At 35.5% G+C, this 18,582-nt stretch overlaps 1 protein-coding gene across 7 annotated transcripts in view; it reads right to left on the bottom strand.

Moving 5' to 3' along the window:
- The window catches only part of TASP1 (taspase 1), a 219,565-nt gene that overhangs the window by 70,657 nt on the left and 130,326 nt on the right, over positions 1 to 18,582 (bottom strand). For all 7 annotated transcript variants that reach the window (XR_005655313.1, XR_005655314.1, XM_039874470.1 and 4 more), the window contains one exon: positions 6,997 to 7,107. Coding sequence is in view for 5 of the 7 variants with exons in the window: in XM_039874470.1 (XP_039730404.1) it covers positions 6,997 to 7,107 (111 nt within the window). In the remaining 2 variants the exon portion in view is untranslated. The remainder of the gene's footprint in view (positions 1 to 6,996; positions 7,108 to 18,582) is intronic.

Raw genomic sequence — 18,582 nt, 5'->3', positions numbered from 1 at the left:
ATTAGTCTAGAAGGTCACAGATATCAAACATATCACCACTCAGAAAAAAACAAGATTATTTTAAAATTCTGCACAGATGGTTACTGCTATGCTATTTTATAATCTTTCATTCAAGGTAACTATACCACTAATAAGAGCTAAATGTCAATTAAAAAGAAATTGCCCAAAGAGTACAATAGAAAAATCATCAAAAGCTATGAACAGATAATTCATAGATTAATACAAAAAGCCAAGTTATGTATGGCCCACCTCACTCATAAGGAAAAGACGAAATAAAACTGGAAACCACTTTTTTAATCCATGATTTTGGATATTTTTAAAAATTTGATAATAACCATTGGAAAAGAGTGTAAGGGGCACTTCCGGTTTCTGGTTCAGCATGTAAAGAGCTTGGAAGTCACCACTCTAAAAAGTAAAAAGGGGAATGAACTTAAAAATCAAAACTCTTTTTAGATCTGTCAGAGAAATGAGGTCACTACATAAACAAATACCCTCAAATTGGAGATACAGAAAAATCACAAGTTACCAGAGCAGAAACCCCCACAGGAACTAGTGCTGGGTAGGAAAACCAGAACTATAATTGAAGAACTGCTGGAGTCTCAGTGTGGGCAAGCCTGTGAATTAAAAACTCCAGGGAGGAAAGAGAGTGTGGCATACTTTTGTGACTTTTATCTCATGGAAATCTACCAGGTTCTCACAATAAAGATTGGGGGAAAAAATTCCCTGTGCTTGCAGGGGGGAGGGAAAAAGAAGAACTTTTTATAAATATGACACAGCATCATCTTCTTGTTAATAAGGCCTGATCTCAAGAGAAACTATTCTATCAGAGCTTAACTCATCAGAAAATACTCAATTCCAGCCAGCTCTAATCTTCCACATGTAGGAAGAGGACAGAGTGAAAAACTAAGAGGCACTTGTGAAATTCAGAGCTCAGACATATAAGCTTACTAAAAATTTGAGACCTAATCATAGAACTATGAAATGTTTCCCCTCTCCCCACATCTCACTACTATATTACTAAAGACCTACATACCTCAGTTCCTTTTACCTAGTACTTCATGTGCAGCTATCAAGAAAACATTATGAAGTATACTAAAAGGCAAAAAGCACGGTTTGAAGAGAAAGAGTAAGCATCAGAACCGGATTAAGATATGACAGGTATGTTGGAACTATCAGACAGGAAATTTAAAACAATTATGATTAATATGCTAAGGTATCTAATAGAAAAAGTAGATACCACGCAAGAACAGATGGATAATGTAAGCAGAGGGATGGGAATTCCAAAAACGAATTAAAAAGAAATGCTAGAGATCAAAAACACTGTAGCAGAAGTCAAGAATGTCCTTGATGTGCTCATTACTAAACTGAACATGGCTGAGAAAAAAATTTATGAGTTTCATATCTCAACAGAAACTTCTAAAACTGAAAAATCAAGGAAAAAAGAGACTTGCAATAATGACTGAGAGTTCCTGCAAATTAATGTCAGATATCAAACCACACATCTAGGAAGCTCAGAGAACACTAAGCAAGATAAACGCCCCAAAACTACACCTAGGCAAATCATATTCAAAGTGCAGAAAATCAAAGACAAAGAAAGAAATATTGAAATAAGCTAGAGGAAAAAATATCTTACCAGAGAAGCGGGATAAGAATCACATCCCACATCTCAGAAATCATGGAAGCAAGAAGAGAGTGAAGTGAAATATTTAAAGTGTCAAGAGAAAAAAACCATCAAACTTGAATTCTGTAGCCTAAAAAAAATTATCTTTCAAAAGTGAACATTTTTTTAGGCTACAGAATCTTAGAAACAAAAAGAACAAACTAATCAAAAATAGACTCAAAAACATAGTGGACAATTTGGTGACGGACGAGGGGAGGGGATTGGGGGACTGGGAGAATGGGGTGAAGAGTTAAAGAAGTAAAATTAGTAGTTGATAGCTGGTCACAGGGAGGGTAACATGGCAGAGGGAATGCAGTTAGCATTAATATGATGGCTAGGTGGAGGGCTAGGGGAGGGAGGGAGCAATTAGGGGGATCGTTTTATGAATTATATATATGTCTAACCAATGTACTGTATACTTGAAACTAATTTAAATAAATATATATTTTTTTTAAAAAAGTGAAGAAGAAATAATGATCTTTTCAGACAAACATTGAGGGAATTTGTTGCCAGTAGACCTGCCTTGCAAGAAATGTAGAAGAAATTCTTCAGAGAAAAGGAAAGTGGTATAAGCCAGAGCTCAGACCTCCATAAAGGAAGAGCATTACAGAAGGAATAAGTGAAGTTAAATAAACTTTTACTTTTATTTTTAACTGATCAGATAACAAATTGTTCAAAATCATAATACCAACAATGTATTTGATATTATATGTGTGTATATGTGTGTGTATGTATGCTGATGTATGCATGAAATGAATGACATAATAATATTTTATTGTAAGATACTTGCATTGCCCATGAAGTGGTATAGTATTGTAAATGTATATTGCAAACTCTAGGGCAACCACTAAAATTGTTTTTAAAAAGAAGTATAAGTGATATGCTACAAAAGGAGAGAAAACAGTATCAAAATGCTCAATTTGAGTATAAAGAAACAGACATTCACACATGGTAAAATGATATACACAAAAATTAAAGGCAAATTAAATCTTTCTCAGTAGGCGAATGAAAATATTATGAAAGCACAGAATATCCAGCTATAAATATATCTTTTCTGACATATTAAGAGTGCCAAGATACATTAAATGAAAAGTCTGTTGCAAAACAATATATTAGAAATCTCTTCTCTATAATTGTTTAAAATGATGACAGAAGGGTGCCCGCACACAAGCAAGAGTGAGCTAGAGAAAGAGTGAAAGAGAGAAAAAAAATAAGACTATATAAACATGTACCAAATTGTCTGCAGTGGTTCTATCTGGCAAGAGAAATGGGACTTAGAGTAAATGGAAAGATGGTATCAGTCTTGATTATTTTATAAAATTCTTCCATGCATACATTGCAATGAAATACTCTAGATATATTATTTACGCAAATCTTTTTTAAAATAAAAAACAAAGAAGGAAAAAAGGAAGAATATCATGAAATCTTTCCATAAAACCAAAAGTAGTTGCTAATTTACTGCAGTTATTGCCAGAAAGAATTTCCATCAGATCACTTCAAATAGGAACTTGGGATCCACCATTAACAGTTTTAATTTATAATTTCAATTAAGGACTAATATGATTTACAACTGTACAATACAAATAGTTAAACTGAAGTGTGAAATAAACCAAGGATCAAATAGAATTTTGGAGCTAGAAGGGATTTTAAAGACCATCCAGATCTGCCCCCTCATTTCTCACATAAGAATTTGAAAACAGAGACTTGTCTTAAAGCAAACAACTGATTTATTTCACTGACAGAGGCAACAACCCAATCTCCTCATTCCTGGTCCAGGTCTCTGGTAAATTCAATTTCTTTCATTCTAACTACATTGTAAATATCATCAGAGGTTCCTGAAATTTCTCAAGTGATTCCTGAAAATCTTTATTTTCTAGTCCGGTTTCCACATTACCTGATTAAACATGGTTGGATCCAGTAGAGAATTCATAGAACTTAGCATGGTGAAGGAATTTAGAAACTGTCTCTTGTTTAACGTTTTCATTTTTTGTTTTTTGGTGGGGTCTTTGTTGTTGTTAAAACAAAAAAGCAAAAAAAACTTAGCTTAAATGACTTGCTATATTCAGTAAGTCAGACCCAGAGTAGAGTGGAACCTAGGTGTCCTAAGTCCCAAGACATTGTTTTCTGTACTTCACATCCATTTTACTTAAAAAAAAAAAAAAAAAAAGGCAGTGTGATCTTGTGATCTTGCAGAACCAACACCCACTGTCCAAGCAGGTGACTTTAGACAAGTCACTGGGCTCTTATAAACTGAGTTTCTTTAATTATTAAATGAGCAGGTAAGAAGATGAGCTCTGAAGTTTCTCACTCCTTTCCATGAGTCTGGAATATTTAAGTTGGGGTTCACTATGCATTAGGTCATAAGATCTAGTGGCAAAATGAAATACTGTAGCCCAACTCTCTGAGTAGTTTTAAAGAGGAAAGTACAACAAAGCAACAGAAGAAAAAGGAGTGGTGTTCAGGAACTCCTCAGCATGGACCCAAGTCTGGAGAGGTAGAGCTAGCTAGTGAATCCGTTGTTTTAGATTCAATACAGTGCTTCAGGTCATTTACAACAAACGGAAAGTTATCATGTGACGTGATTACCCACCCACCACAGGGTTCCCAGAAATTTAACTTCTAGTGAGCATCTAGTTTTCACCTCTTACCATTCCTTCCCTAATATTCCTAGAATGCATCTATATAGCTGTACAACTAATAACAAATTATATAAATGACATGCTATTAAGGCCAAGAATTTGGTTTTCCTTAAAAACTGCATTTAATAATGGTCATTGTTAAAAGAACAATAACGAGTCTGATTCTGATATATTCGGGGATGTAGTATCATGAATGTAATCAACTTTTTTCTGGAAAATCACTAGGGGTAGACCTCAAAGTCCTGTATCTAACTTCTTTCTCAGTTCACATTTTGCCATTGGGCAATTCTTATTAACATGCATATAGTTAACACCATTATTTATGTTTTCATGACCTCAGTTCAAATAACTGTAAGAAAACACCGGTACAAAATCTCTTTATATTGAAAATTTTCTACTTATTCACTTTGTTCTTCCTTCAGATTAAATCCAGTTCTTTCTTTCCCATAATTTGTTTTTCATTCTTTCTCTTCCCTAAAAACATTTCCTAACAGGGCATGATACTTATTAAAGGCTTGAACAATAGTGAAATTCACTCTTTTATCCCCATCCATGAAATCCTCCATTTATTCCAACGGTTGCGTGCTTATCTAGCTGAGCTTCTAAGTGGACTTTTAAAAATTCTAAGGCGAGAACTTTGGAATAAAATGTGTTTGAGTAATGAGCCTAAATTTTGGTGAAATAAATAGTTTGGAGCAACCCTTGCTTAGCCAGATTTCCACCAGTGCTCTAAACAAAGGGCCGAGGTAGAGGTGTGATTGGACACCTGGACATTTGTGGAGAAACTAGAAGAAAAAAAAATGACCATTTAAATGTGTTTCTGTCCCTCTTCCCATGCTGATTAGGGAAGAAGAAAAAGAGGAGATAAGAAAAAAGCCCTAGCAAGATTTGGAGGATCAAGAATAGATGAGGCCTAAAGAGACAGAAAGCCAGGTAGGGAAATCCTCCATTCCCATGCTATCTTTAGTAGAAAAAGTAGCCTGATATGCTTGGGCCATGAGGACTTGACAGTTCCACTGGTTATTCCAAGTTTTCAGATCACCTGACTCCACTAGACACTAGCATGTGCTATCAGTACTGAGGAAGTCAGAGGCTACAACAAGACCATGAACACCATAATGAATTCAACAGCAACAGAGGCCACAAACCCACAGGTAGGTGAAGGGCAAGTCCCATCTCAGCAGAAAGCAACAGTGGGAAAAGGATGGCCATAAACCAGATGGTCTCTCCTGCAGTGACAAAGAAGCTCTCTGGAATATAGATACCACCCAGTGGAGATGGGAGGGGGAACAAACAAATTTAAAGTGCCATGTAAAAACAGACTAGGTTTATATGGAGGGCACTAGCAGAATGAAAGAGTCGGGCATTAAAATGAGTTAGAGAACATGAACAGAGATAAAAATAGGCACCCTTCCTGACATTTCAAGCATGTGCTGGGGAGGAGAGGCAGTGTGGTGTGAAGATATTTGGTAGTCTGCCCCAGACCCAGACCCAGACCCAGACCCAGACCCAGAATGCAGTCCATCTGTCACGTTGCAGTCTGGGCTTGACAATAATCACAGTCCATCTGTGACCTTGCAGTCTAGGCTTGACAATAATCTGGGCTTGACAAAAGCCCTCTCAACATAGAAACCAGAGGCTCCCAGTGGCTACACACCACTGCCTGTGCGGACTACCTTGACACGGCCCTGCACAGTCTGCCCTAAAACACCATTTTATTTGTCAACTTAAGAATAAAAGTTTTCTCCTTTCTATCACATCAAATATGACCCGCACTGAGATTTTAAGGCCCTCTGTGACCTGGCCTCACCTGGCCAATCCAGCCCTGCCACACAGCGGGAACACGTCCCTCCAGGTAAGAGTTATGCAGGTGTCTAGCCCTCACCATGCCTAATCTCATTGTCAGGGCTGTGTTCATGTTCTTCTCTTCCCCCTCTTTTCCCACTAATCCCAGAGCCTCCTAGGGCCAGTTCTAAGAGCCCGTCTTCCATCAGTCCTTTTGGGGTGACTTCTTCCTACAGGTTTTCTGTGTTGTCCTCACCACATAATTAGCACCTTATTATATCCTGTTGTCTTAATTCTCTAAGTGGACATACATCCCCAGATTAACTCTGTGATACTTTTTCTCTAACTTATGTGTTCATAGCTAATTACCCTAACTTATATTTAACTATGCTTTATATTTCTTTGCATGGTGGTAAGCTTAATGTTAAATGATGGGACAATCAGACTGTCAAATAGTTTTAACCCTTCCATGTCTTGGCAAATGAAAGCCTGGCAGGATTTCGACTCAACCCTATACAACTGTATGTGGCAGTACTGGATTCATGAATATTAAATTTTAAACCACTGACTCATTTTTTTTTTTAAAGAGTCAAATTGTATTTAAAAACTTTTAAAGGGAGTTGTCCCTTGAATTTTGTTTTAGTATAATTTTATTCTACTGTTTATCACTCGAATCTTAGACAAAGTCTCACATTTGGGGCATTAGATTAGTTATACGGCAAATTTCGTGCTGTAGTAGCTATTGTGATGGAATTCTTTTCACGACCAATATTAACGAGGTCCTAAGTCTATGCTAGGTCCTGGACCTAGGTCTAGTGATACAAATGCGGTACCTGTGTGACTCACGGAGCACACAGCTCAGTGAAGCAATCTATATTTAGAAGGATGCAATTTTCTTAATATTATACTTACTGATAAACTTGTTTTGCATAGTCTCCAACAGAGCTTGATGAGCATCTTCAGCTTGTAAAGCGTGCGAACATTCTCTAGCCAGTATGGTGCGTACAAGATGCTCCCCACAGCCTAGAAATTCAAGAAAACCAAAAAATGGTTGAGAAAAAGCAGTCTAAACATTCTGCTTGTCTTATGAGCATAAAAAACACCCTTATGCAGCACAGCTTAAAGAAGTAGTTGTGCTGGAGAATAATTCAGTAATGAATGAAATGATTTGTAGGAGCAATCTAGTAATTTTAATAATGAGATTTGACAGAAACTAAAGAAACACATGACTGTCTAATCTCAAAAAAAATAAAAATAAAAATAAAATGAAAGGAAACCTTTTTTCATAGAAATGATTTACATAATATAGGAATTTAGATTCTCTACCTAAAAAGTCTCTTAGGGTTCTGTCTCATTTCCATGGCTGGATAACTACAAGAAACTCTGTTTTATAATTTATTTGTTTACATTCAATTGCCTTTGTCTCCCATTTCCCTCTGACACCTCACACACCTGGGAGCATGGGAAAATCTAGCTAGCCAGAGCCCATCTGAATCTCCCCCAACTCACTTTTCACTGAAATGTCCACTGTCCATCAACAGCTGTAAAGTGGAGTTAATAAAATAGCACCTTTCTCACCTTCTTATAGTAATTTACATTGCTTTCAGGGGTGAATACTCTCTGTCCTTCTAAAGAAAGAGCGCATTCTTAACACCCTGAGGTGAATTTGGACTATTCGAACACACTAAGAAAGGGTAGGCGTGGTAGTGATGAGCACCACCTAGAATTTTATTACAGTCTCTACCTGTTAAAAGTAGAAACTGCTTGCAAAAACAGAGACAAAGGAAATTTAATTTATAGGCTAGTAAATTCAAATAAAACATTTCCGAAGAAATTTTTTGGTTTTTTTTCTTTTGATTTTTTTCTTCAGTAAAAAATATGAAAAAGCTACTTTGACAAACACTGGAGGGGTAAGCATTTTTTAAAACACAGCAAATGCTGCTTGAGATGCTTTTTATATATAAAATCAATTTCACTATTAAAATGACAATGTCATCTTAACCAAATGAGAACAGTAAATATAAAAGGCCTTTACAAGGTATCTTTTTAAAAACATTTTCCATTCAAAATGATTTCTCCCCAACTGAACTTCTGCTTCTCATTTCTTAAAAAAAAAAAAAGAATCCTGCCAAAGGTGTTCTGCTAGTTCATTAGAAAATCAAGTCCTCCATTAATTCATATAAAAGTACAGGGTATAGTCTGAGCACCTACTCAGACTAGAAAGTATGACTCAACCCTAGCCAAAAAACAAACAAACAAACAAAAAGCAAAAAACAAACAAACAAACAAACAAACAAACAAACCCCACAGCAAAAGAAGAAGCATCCCCAGGATCCACTCAGATTCCCCAACAGAACTAGGAACAAAGTAACTTTTTTTCACATCATTATTTTACGTGCACACATACACACATATGTGAAGGGAGGTTATTAGCAATCACAAAGAAATATGGACTAAGATTATCAAATGAAATAACCTCTTTCAAATAATGCCTTAAAATTCTTAAATTCATGAAATTTAACCAGCACAAACTGCTATGACACAAAGTTCTCCGTTTAGCTAGAATGTACTGTGATAGACATTAGGCACTAACAACAAAATTCACTTAAAAACATTATCGGTAATTGTTAAACCATGTTGGTACCTTTCACTTTAGAAATTTTCGCTTCATATGTAGACTTCTCTTCTCTCTTTCCTTCTCTATATATTCCCCTCCTCCTCTTCCCCTCTCTATATATTCATGCATATATATGCATATACACATATGTGTATATGAAGTGTACATATACAATATATGCTCAATGCCAAAAATACAACCATTCGAAAAATATCAAAGTTTTTAAAAAATCATCTGCCATTTTTCCTGAAAGAATTCCCCTGTACTTTTTGGTAAAGTGTAAATATAAATACACTTCAAGATCTAAATATATCTATACTTAGAAGAAGATCTAGATATGTAATTTAATGTATAACTTTATAGGCACAATTATGGTGATCCTTAGTTCGTTAAATTTTTGCAATATTATTTTTATAATCAGGGGGAAATGACAATAAAGCTAATAGAAAAAAAGCATTTTTGACATTTACTATGTAGAGACATTGTTTTAAGCTCATGAGACTCCATAAATTTGAATTCCCTTTGTATATATATTTGATGTTGAACAGTGAAATGTTATACTTTAGAACAATAGTAATTGTTAGGAAATTGACATATTATAAGCTAAATGAGTGTTCAAAAGGTTACATACACACACCTCAAGTCAAACAGCTAAACCACATGAAGTTAACATTACATCAAAAATACACAATAAATGTCAGAGAGACTTTTTCCTATGTTGTTACATAGGAATATGCAAGGTTTTCCAATGATTGATTTTTACCAAGAAACTTTTTAAATTATGACTTCTATTCTGACATATATCACCTCTAACATAAGAGCCTTGACACCAAAAGCTTGTTCTCCTACAGGTTCCAATCAAAGAAAAGTTTGTGGTTTTACCCACAAAATTCCATGGTTTCTTAGAATATGATGCCATGTAGCTGAAGTGTAATTCAAAGGCAAACAGTTCCATTCTTTATTCACAGATATTAGAAATAAGCCTTTCATTATATTCTCCTTTTGTCCTTATTCATGCAAGTAAGACTATATTTATGTTCTCCGATCTTGGCAGAAAACATGGATTATACATAGAATAAAGACCTAACAACAAACCTAGAGGAAAAGTTAAATACCAAGATCTAAAAGAACTTAGAAAAGCACACAATTTTATAGCATCAATAAAAATGACAGCTGAATGGATTGAAAATTGAAACATATTATGAATTCACATCTTACATTTTAAAAAGCTTTTTTTACCTTTGGAGGATGATATGAAACCAACTCACTATTCTGAAAACTGATACATGGGGCGGGGGGGGGAACCATGAAGGATTTCTCTGTTCCTATAAGAACTATATATCAGGGTAACCAAAAAGTTTATGAAGAAAAATTCTCTCCATAGAATTATCCCAGCTAATAAATAAAGAGGAAATTAACAGAATCGGAATATTACCATTTGTAACTTATAATTTAATAACTGAAATAGGCGACGATCATCAATGGACGTTAATATTACAAAAAGATACAACCAGGTATCACATGTCTTTTGATAAAATTACACATTTGGAGTCTTGACTCCCACTAAAAAAATTCAATCTGAATCTGATCAAGCCTCCAAATTCAATTATCAGTCTCCAGATATAAAGTGCATCAACAAAAAACCTACAATTAACATCAAACTTAATTGTTAAAGACTGAATTGTTCTCCCTAAGATCAGGAACAAGGCAATGATGTCTGCTTTTATCACTGCTATTCAGCAATATACTAGAGGTTCCAGTCATTGCAATAAGGCAAGAAAAAGAAACAAAAGACATAAAGATCAGAAAGGAAGGAGTAAAACTGCCTCTATTTGCAGATGATATAGTTGTTTATGTAGAAAACTCCAAGGGAATCAACAAAGCAACTACTAGCGGGTATCTCTCCATTCTTCCTATCTGGTTAGTAGTCTAGCCCCACTTATACTTACCAGTACCCAAAGTATGAACTTGATTTTCATTTCTTCATCCATTCACTCACTAGATTGTTATTGAATATCTGCTTCATGCTACGTCTAGAGTACACAGCAGCTGGCAGGGGTGCTGCTACATGCTGTCAGATCTCCGCAAAGGCGTTAGACCCCTGCTTGGTTACTAAATACTCAGTCAACTGTCATTCCAGCCAGTCCAGATGCCAGTGCCCTGATTATGTATTCTGCAGACCAACCTTAGGGATTCAGATGAAAACCCTGGACTCAGCAGAAACCCTGGACATTCCTCCTGCCTGCTGAAAGCCAGTCTCCATGGCCAGGTAATCAGTTAATCCCAACCCTTAGCTCAGTCTCAGTTGACTCTTTCCCAGTATGGTTCCTATTGCAGAGACTCCAGTATGCACCATACCCAAAGACTTCAGAATTACAAATAGTTCCTCTTTTGTGGGGATCCTTAACCTTTCATGACTCACACTAAAGATGAATGCACAATAAAAATTACAAGTCATACACACACAGACACATACACATACACACTCACTCATAAAGCAGAATAAAGTAGATGCAAAAACCAGAAGGATTATCAAACCAAGAAGTGGTGATAATAGAATAAAGGTTGACAAACTTTTTCTGTTAAAAAAAAAAAAAGTAAAAAAAAAGTAAGTATTTTAGGCTTTGCAGGCTACACTTGATCCCTGTCACATATTCTTCATTTATTTTTGTAATAACCTTTTAAAAATTTAAAAATCATTCTTAGTTCATGGGTTGTACAAACATAGGCTTGGGCCAGATTTGACCCACAGTTTGACTACTCTTGTAATAGAACGATCTATAGTACAAAGATAAAAAGGAAAGCAGATCATAATTTTAAAAAACAATCTGGGAGTGGGGGTCAAGGGGAGGTGTGCAGTTTTTTCAAGGAAACAAATAAAACTTTTTAAATTAAAAAACATTTAAAACAATGCATGTAACAAACTGCAAATTAAATGAAGCTCAAGTGAGAGAACTAGAAGTTACATCTGTGGAAAACTTAAAAGCAGCCTTGAACGACAGAATGAGGATGAGGAATCAAAAAGCCCGAAGTATAAAATGAGAATATCCAATATATTAATAGGCATTTTGAATGAGAGAAGAGAAAGAATGGGGAAAATGCACTAACATTTGAAGAGGCAATGAACAGAGTTTCCAGAATTTAAGCTAAAGGAAATCCTTAAACTAAAGATGCAGAGTTCCAAATAAGAATAAAAATAAACCCATCCTTATGTACACTATGGGCAAAGACAATGAGAAAATATTCAAAACTAATCATAAAGAAAAGAAGAAACATCTACAAAGAAATATTAAAATTTAACAGATAAGTTACATATTGCCAAGCAACCAGAGGCCAGAAAACTAATATAAAGATGGCAATAAACAGAAAAAAACTTGTCAACCTAGAATGAAATTACCATTCTAGTATAAGGATAAACATAACAGTTTCAAAAAATTATAAAGACAAACTTGTTCCTTTGAGATTTTAGTTTCCAGCTTCCACTTTTCCCAACACTATTCCTTGTCATAATTCTTGCTGATTTTAATATTTCCCTAGATAATTCTCCCAATACCTTGGCTTCTAGGTTCTCTGATATCCTCTCCTCAAGTTATCCACACAACTTCATAAACTCATTTCCATGACTATGTCATTATCAGTAACATTAACTCCTCCACAGGCTCAACTGCAATCATCCTATCCCTCCTTTCTTTCCAGCTGACCTCTTCTAGCATCCAATTCCAGCATTTCCTCTACCTCACCAAAAACCACCACTCATTAATTCTGTTGCTTTCCAGTTATCTGTCAGTCCCCTTAGGTTCTCACTGCCTTCTTTACCCAACTAAAATTTCATGCTTCATCAATTTATATTCATTCTCTTAATCCTGAAAGTCTCCATATTTCACTCACTTCATCAAATTTGTCTGGCAAATATCCAGTCAGAACAACTATACTAGGCTACAAAAACTAACAACCCCCAAATCTCGGTGGCTTAACACAATAAAAATATCACTCTCATTAATGTTATCAGTTGTACCTGAGTCACCAGGGAGATGTGCTCCATTCAGTCACTCAGGAACAAACCTAGGCTGACAGAGGCTCCTTCATCTGTCACCATACCTCCTGTCCCTTCTAGGAGAGCAAGAAGGTCACTGAGGACTCATTTACAACTTTAGCCTGGAAGTGACACATATTATTTCTACTCCAGTTCATTGGCCAGAAATAGCCACATGGTCTCAGGCAACTGCAATGGGGCTGGGAAATATGGCAGAGCATATAGTTATTCAGGGAACATTAATTAAATGTCTCTGCCACATCTAACTAAACCCAACTTTCCAGGCCTACACCTGCACAGCTAAACAAGGTGCAGCAGCCATCTTTTGACCACGGGGTGACAAGCATGATCAGGAACACCTACTCTGAGGGAGGTAGGAGAGAAGGGACAGACCCAGGCACCAGATAACATTGCTGGGTAGCCTGACCAGCCCCAGGCTCCTCCTAGGCTTCTTGTTACCTGAGACTTAAAATAACTTATATGTTTAAATTATTGAGTTATTGAGATCTCTTTTTTTAAGCCAAAATGCATCCGTCTTTTTTCTTTTTTATTTTGCTAGAATATGTGTGTGTGTGTGTGTGCGCGCGCGTGTGTGTGTGTGTATATATATATATACATATATATATATATATATCAGAAAATTTACCGAAATTTAACCATTATTTTAAATGTATAATCCAATGGCATTTAGTACCTTTAAACTATTGTGCAACCATCACTACTGTCTCCATAACTTTTTCATCTTCTCAAACTGAAACTCTGTACCTATTAAATAACAACTCCACTTCCCCCTCCCCCTAGTCCTGGCAACCACTATTCTGCTTTCATTCTCTATGAATTCCACTATTCTAGATACCTCATATAAGTGAAATCGTACACTCTTGTCCTTTTGTGATTGACTTATTCCACTTAGCATAATGTCCTCAAGGCTCATCTATCCATCTGTTGATGGAAATTTGGGGCCAAATGAATTCTAAATATAGAAGGAGCTACTTGCTGGTGAAAGAAAATGGCTCAAAAAACTTTACATTGAAAGAAGACAACTTCTAGCTACTTCCAATTCGAACATACAACTTTGTGTTGAGTCTAATATGGTTTCTGGTAAATTCATGTAGACGTATTTATCAGACACTATTTACAGCAACAAATGAAAAAGATCATTTGATCTGAGAACATTTATTTTAACTGAATTATTCTAAAAAAATCCATAATATCTTTAATTGCTATCATCGGCCAAATTTCTTTTTAATTTGTTTGAACAAATGACAGTATTTGATTAAAATAAATCCTTTATGATGTCTGAAAAATGGAGTCTGACAAATTTAAGAGTGCCTTTTATCCATGTCAAGAATGACCACTTCCCTCAACCACATGAAACCATTTCAGGAGGTTTATTTAGAATGCAGAAAAAGTTGGAAAAACTCCAAGGAAGCTAGAAAAGTTAATAGAGTATCTATATTTTCCACTCATCTAGATGTTTCCAACAGTGCCATCATTTCTGTGGTGAACACAATGGCCTACATTACAAAAGAGCTTCTGTATCTTAACTAGAGGAGAAATCTGAGATTTCTGGGCCAAGTAGCAGAGTCTTGTTAAAAAGAGAACAGCTTTCTTTCTCTCTCCTTCTCCTCTCCTCCCGCCCCCGCATCTCTCACATGTTTGTTCACGTGCATGCCACACCCACATGCATACATGTGCAGGGCCTGCAGAGTAGGGGTTAGTGTTCTCTATTCTTCAGTCAAACTCGCGTTTGAATCTAGCTGAGTGATTTTGGAACTCTTTATTTAAGTCTCAATTTCTTCAGGGGTAAAATGGGGAATGAGAGCAGCAATTACCCCAGAGTTGTTGTGAGGACAAAACGAGACGATACACATAAAATATTTAGCGTGGAGTTAGTAAACAATAAATATTACAACAAGGACAATAATGACCTTAAGGAAATCACTTTCTACCATTATTATCTCCTCATCTTATTATCTATATTTTCCTTCTATTAGGACAGTGTGATTCCCGCCCAGCTAGCCTGACATTCATTACTAAGAGACTAAGAAAGAGTTAAAAGGAGTTAAAAAAAAGAGTTAAAAAGAGCTTTAAAAAAGGAGTTTAGTCTTTGATTTGCAATTCTAAAAGCTACTTCTTCAAAGCAAGCTGAGCCTTCGCACAGGGACAAAATGACCACCTGAATAAACCTTTTATTATCAAAACAAAACAAATAAAATAACAAAGACTTCTATTAGTCTGGCAGGAAATATTTTAACTGTGGTTATCCAGGGATTACAGATTATGCATGATTTTTGTTTGTTAGTTATTTATTCCTTCTGTTATTTTTCCCAACCTCTGTAATAAATATCATTTTTATCCCCAACTAGTTTATTGCCTGACTTCAGTGTTACCTTCCTGCATTCCTGATACTTTCTCCTAAGGCACAATAAGAAAAGGCAAGGCAGGGTATCCAATGGGGTTTGGTCTCATGCACTTCACTTCCCTATATCTGAATTCATAAGTTAGTAAGAGTGAACATGAACTAATGCTACAGGTGTTTTATTTCATCTGACCTTCATCACACATTTAGTATTTTCACTTCAGCTCTAGTGACAGATGCATTCTTCAAATTAAGATAATTAAAATATGTAAAGTTATAGCCCAATAATATATTGTCAAATCATGTTTTAGTTCCACAAGGTAAGTAACAACCAGAAAAGCATTTGCAATAAGGGTAGAGAAACATGAATATTTACCAACTCTTGGCTGACATTTAAGATATAACTTCTTTGCATTCAAGATAATTCGTAACCTTTTTTTATCTTTGTCTCATTTAATGATGGGAGCAGTGGTGCTATGAGCCAAATTATTACAAAATGAAAAGTAATAGCCCCCTACGTGTCAAATGCAGGATTTTAATGTAGTGTTTACATGGTAGAGGATTATGATATAATTCCTCCACAGGACCTCAAAACAAGATTAGGATTTTTAAGTATGACTCCTAATCTCACAAATCTTTCACTCCTTTGGGAGACTTTATTTCTTCCAATCGCTCTAACCTCAGTTCTGGTACAAAGAGCCTCCAGAGGGGGAAAGTGAAGTTGCATTCACAGGAGAGACATAACCCACATTCCCAGGCAGCCTGCATACAAGAGTACAGGATCAGCAGGAACAAAAGCTCATATTCAGTACCACTGGCACACCACACATCTCCAAGGATTACTGATGATTTTGAAGTATTTATGTCATCTTATAAATGCTGCCATTCACTCTCACTGCGGCTAGTGGGCATCTGAAAAATCTTTCAACACATCCCGTTAGAAGTCCACAGGGACAGATAAGTAATGAGGAAAGGCCTTTCCAAATTTAAAAGGAAACATTTGGTACTTCAGTTTCCAGTATTGCAACATCTCTTTTTCAACAAAGGAATTTATTACACAGTACGTCACCTTTTCCCTGTCGGAGGATTTACTGCCAATTTTGGAGTTGGGTTACTTCTGGTTTTCAAGCCTGTCTTGTGAAATTAAAGAGAGGGCTGCCTTAAAAGTGATAGAACACACATGATTTCAGTCTTCAGTGTCCCCACGGTTATCAAACCTGGAACTTATTATATTCAAGAAGAAAACATAAGGAGCTTTATAAAAAGGTAGAACAAGTAGTGGAGATGTCTAATCCAGTCAATTCCAAAGGACACAGTCACCAACACACAGTTAGTGTTTCCCCAATAGCCAGTTCTCTCCAACCCATAACCCATCAGCAAATTTTGGGTATTATAATAATCTATCAAAAACAACTCAGGCTTTTCCAATTTTTTCTCTAGATGAATAATAAATACCCAATTTTATAAATATTTCCTAGAGATTTTCTCTCTTACAAACCAGGATGTGCTTGACATGTGATTTAGCATTTCATAATTATTTAATATGTAGATAAATACTTTAGAACAGTTACAATTAAACATAGGAAAATATCTAGGACACGGGGCTAATCGTATGCTACATATACTACATAAGTACTTGATATTTACTATTTATTTTCATTATTATCAATTTTATTGAGAAGGTATAACTAAACCACAAAAGTTTCAAGTGTCTAAACAAGAAGTTGCTGCATAAATGGGAAGAGTCCAGCTTTGTGAATGCAAATACTTGCATAAATTCAGACCTATTTCAAAACAACTAAAACACACAAATAAACAGAAAAAGCTTCAGTAAAAATGAGTAGTTGAAATCCTTTATCCAATCTGTCATGTTAGAGGGTGTGTGATTAAGAACACAGAAACGCCTCTCCCAAAACTTGAGCTACTCCCCTTGCCCTTCTTTTTGTCAAAGTCACATCTAATGTAGGAATTTACTCAATATTCACTTTGAGAATGAATACAAATGATGAGATAGGATCTTGCTTTCTGCTCTAAATTTTCTCAACTTAGTTATCTAAATTACAACACTCTAATTAGGGCACCAGGGACAAATGGGCCCAAGAATGAAAAAAAAATCAGAGGCAACCACGCATAGTAGAATTGGTACTCTTATAGCTATGATGGATCCCCTAAAATTCTATCACTACTATGGCATTTGTCTGGAAACATACTACATATGTAAGCACTAGACTTATCTACACTTGAGAAGTTTATTAGGGTAGTAGTCATAAAAGAAACAGCCTGTCAGTAATATTCAGTTGATGCTCTTGTACATTTTCTACCAGGATTCCTGTTCCATTAGACAAAGGAACTACAGATGAGGAGAACCATGTTCTGTGGAAGCTGAAATGAATCATTTAAGATCTCTGTGCCTCAGTTTCCTCACCAGAAAAAAATGACTTAGATTAAATGGCTTTAAATTCCTCACAGAATAAGGTTTTGTATAGCTGAAGATACTTTAAAACTTCAATAACATTTTGGTTAAAATTTAATTAAGCTTGCAATGGACAGAACATTTAAGAAAAAAAATCTTTTTAAGAAGCTATTCACTAATTAAATAGCATATTTCTATTAAGTTCAGCTACAAAGAATGTCATTTTTTAAGGAGAAAGAGAAAAAGTCATTGACTCATTTATTTACCATTACTGGATCAACTACTATATATCTGAGGCTTTCACAAATATCATCTCATTAAGACTTTACAATTAACATGTAAGAAAGGTATTGTCATCTATATTTGACATAAGAAAAGTGAATTGGAAGAACTGAGAGTCTAAGATCCAAGTCTTGTAACTCCAAGATAACACGCTTGTTCCATGATGTCTACCACTGCAGAAATCAGGCTAATGTCATTATATAAGTAAAGGAGGTAGAGGCAAAGAAAATTCAAAAGCCTCAAAATCCTGAATCCATGGTCAAAATCAAAGTAATAATTACCTGCAGATAAGTAGCAGGTACTAACACTTAGGACTTACAACACTCTAATTAGGGTACCAAGGAGAGCCCCATATTTAACCACAATATCCTAGAATAGTCACTAAGCGGGTCTCAAAGGAATAATACTAAAATTGGAGATTTCATTTTGCATCAAGATGATAGTGTGCATTTTATAAGTGAAAAAAAAAAAAGCCAAGATGCAGCTATAAAATCTATAATAATGTGGATGTAATGTAATGTAAAATAAATATTTCAGTATACATATTGATTATATACATAAAGTATAAAACCCACAAACAAAAAGACATAAGCAAGACAGTCATACTATACCACAATTTAACCTGTAACTAATAAGCCAGCCATGCAAATTAAACATTTAATTAATAACTTTCTTAATGACAAAATGTAGAAGGGATTTATGGGAGTGATTTGAATGGCCAGGGCCTTCTTAAAAACTAAAAAAGGAGTTGATATTATTTCTCGATAAATTCCTCTGTACAAAAGAGAGGC

Source organism: Pteropus medius, unplaced genomic scaffold, assembly GCF_902729225.1.
Source record: "Pteropus medius unplaced genomic scaffold, Ma_sr-lr_union100, whole genome shotgun sequence".
In the NCBI taxonomy this organism is placed as follows: Eukaryota; Metazoa; Chordata; class Mammalia; order Chiroptera; family Pteropodidae; genus Pteropus; species Pteropus medius.
Note: the sequence above shows the minus strand (reverse complement) of the source record. Positions and strands in the feature narration are given on the sequence as shown.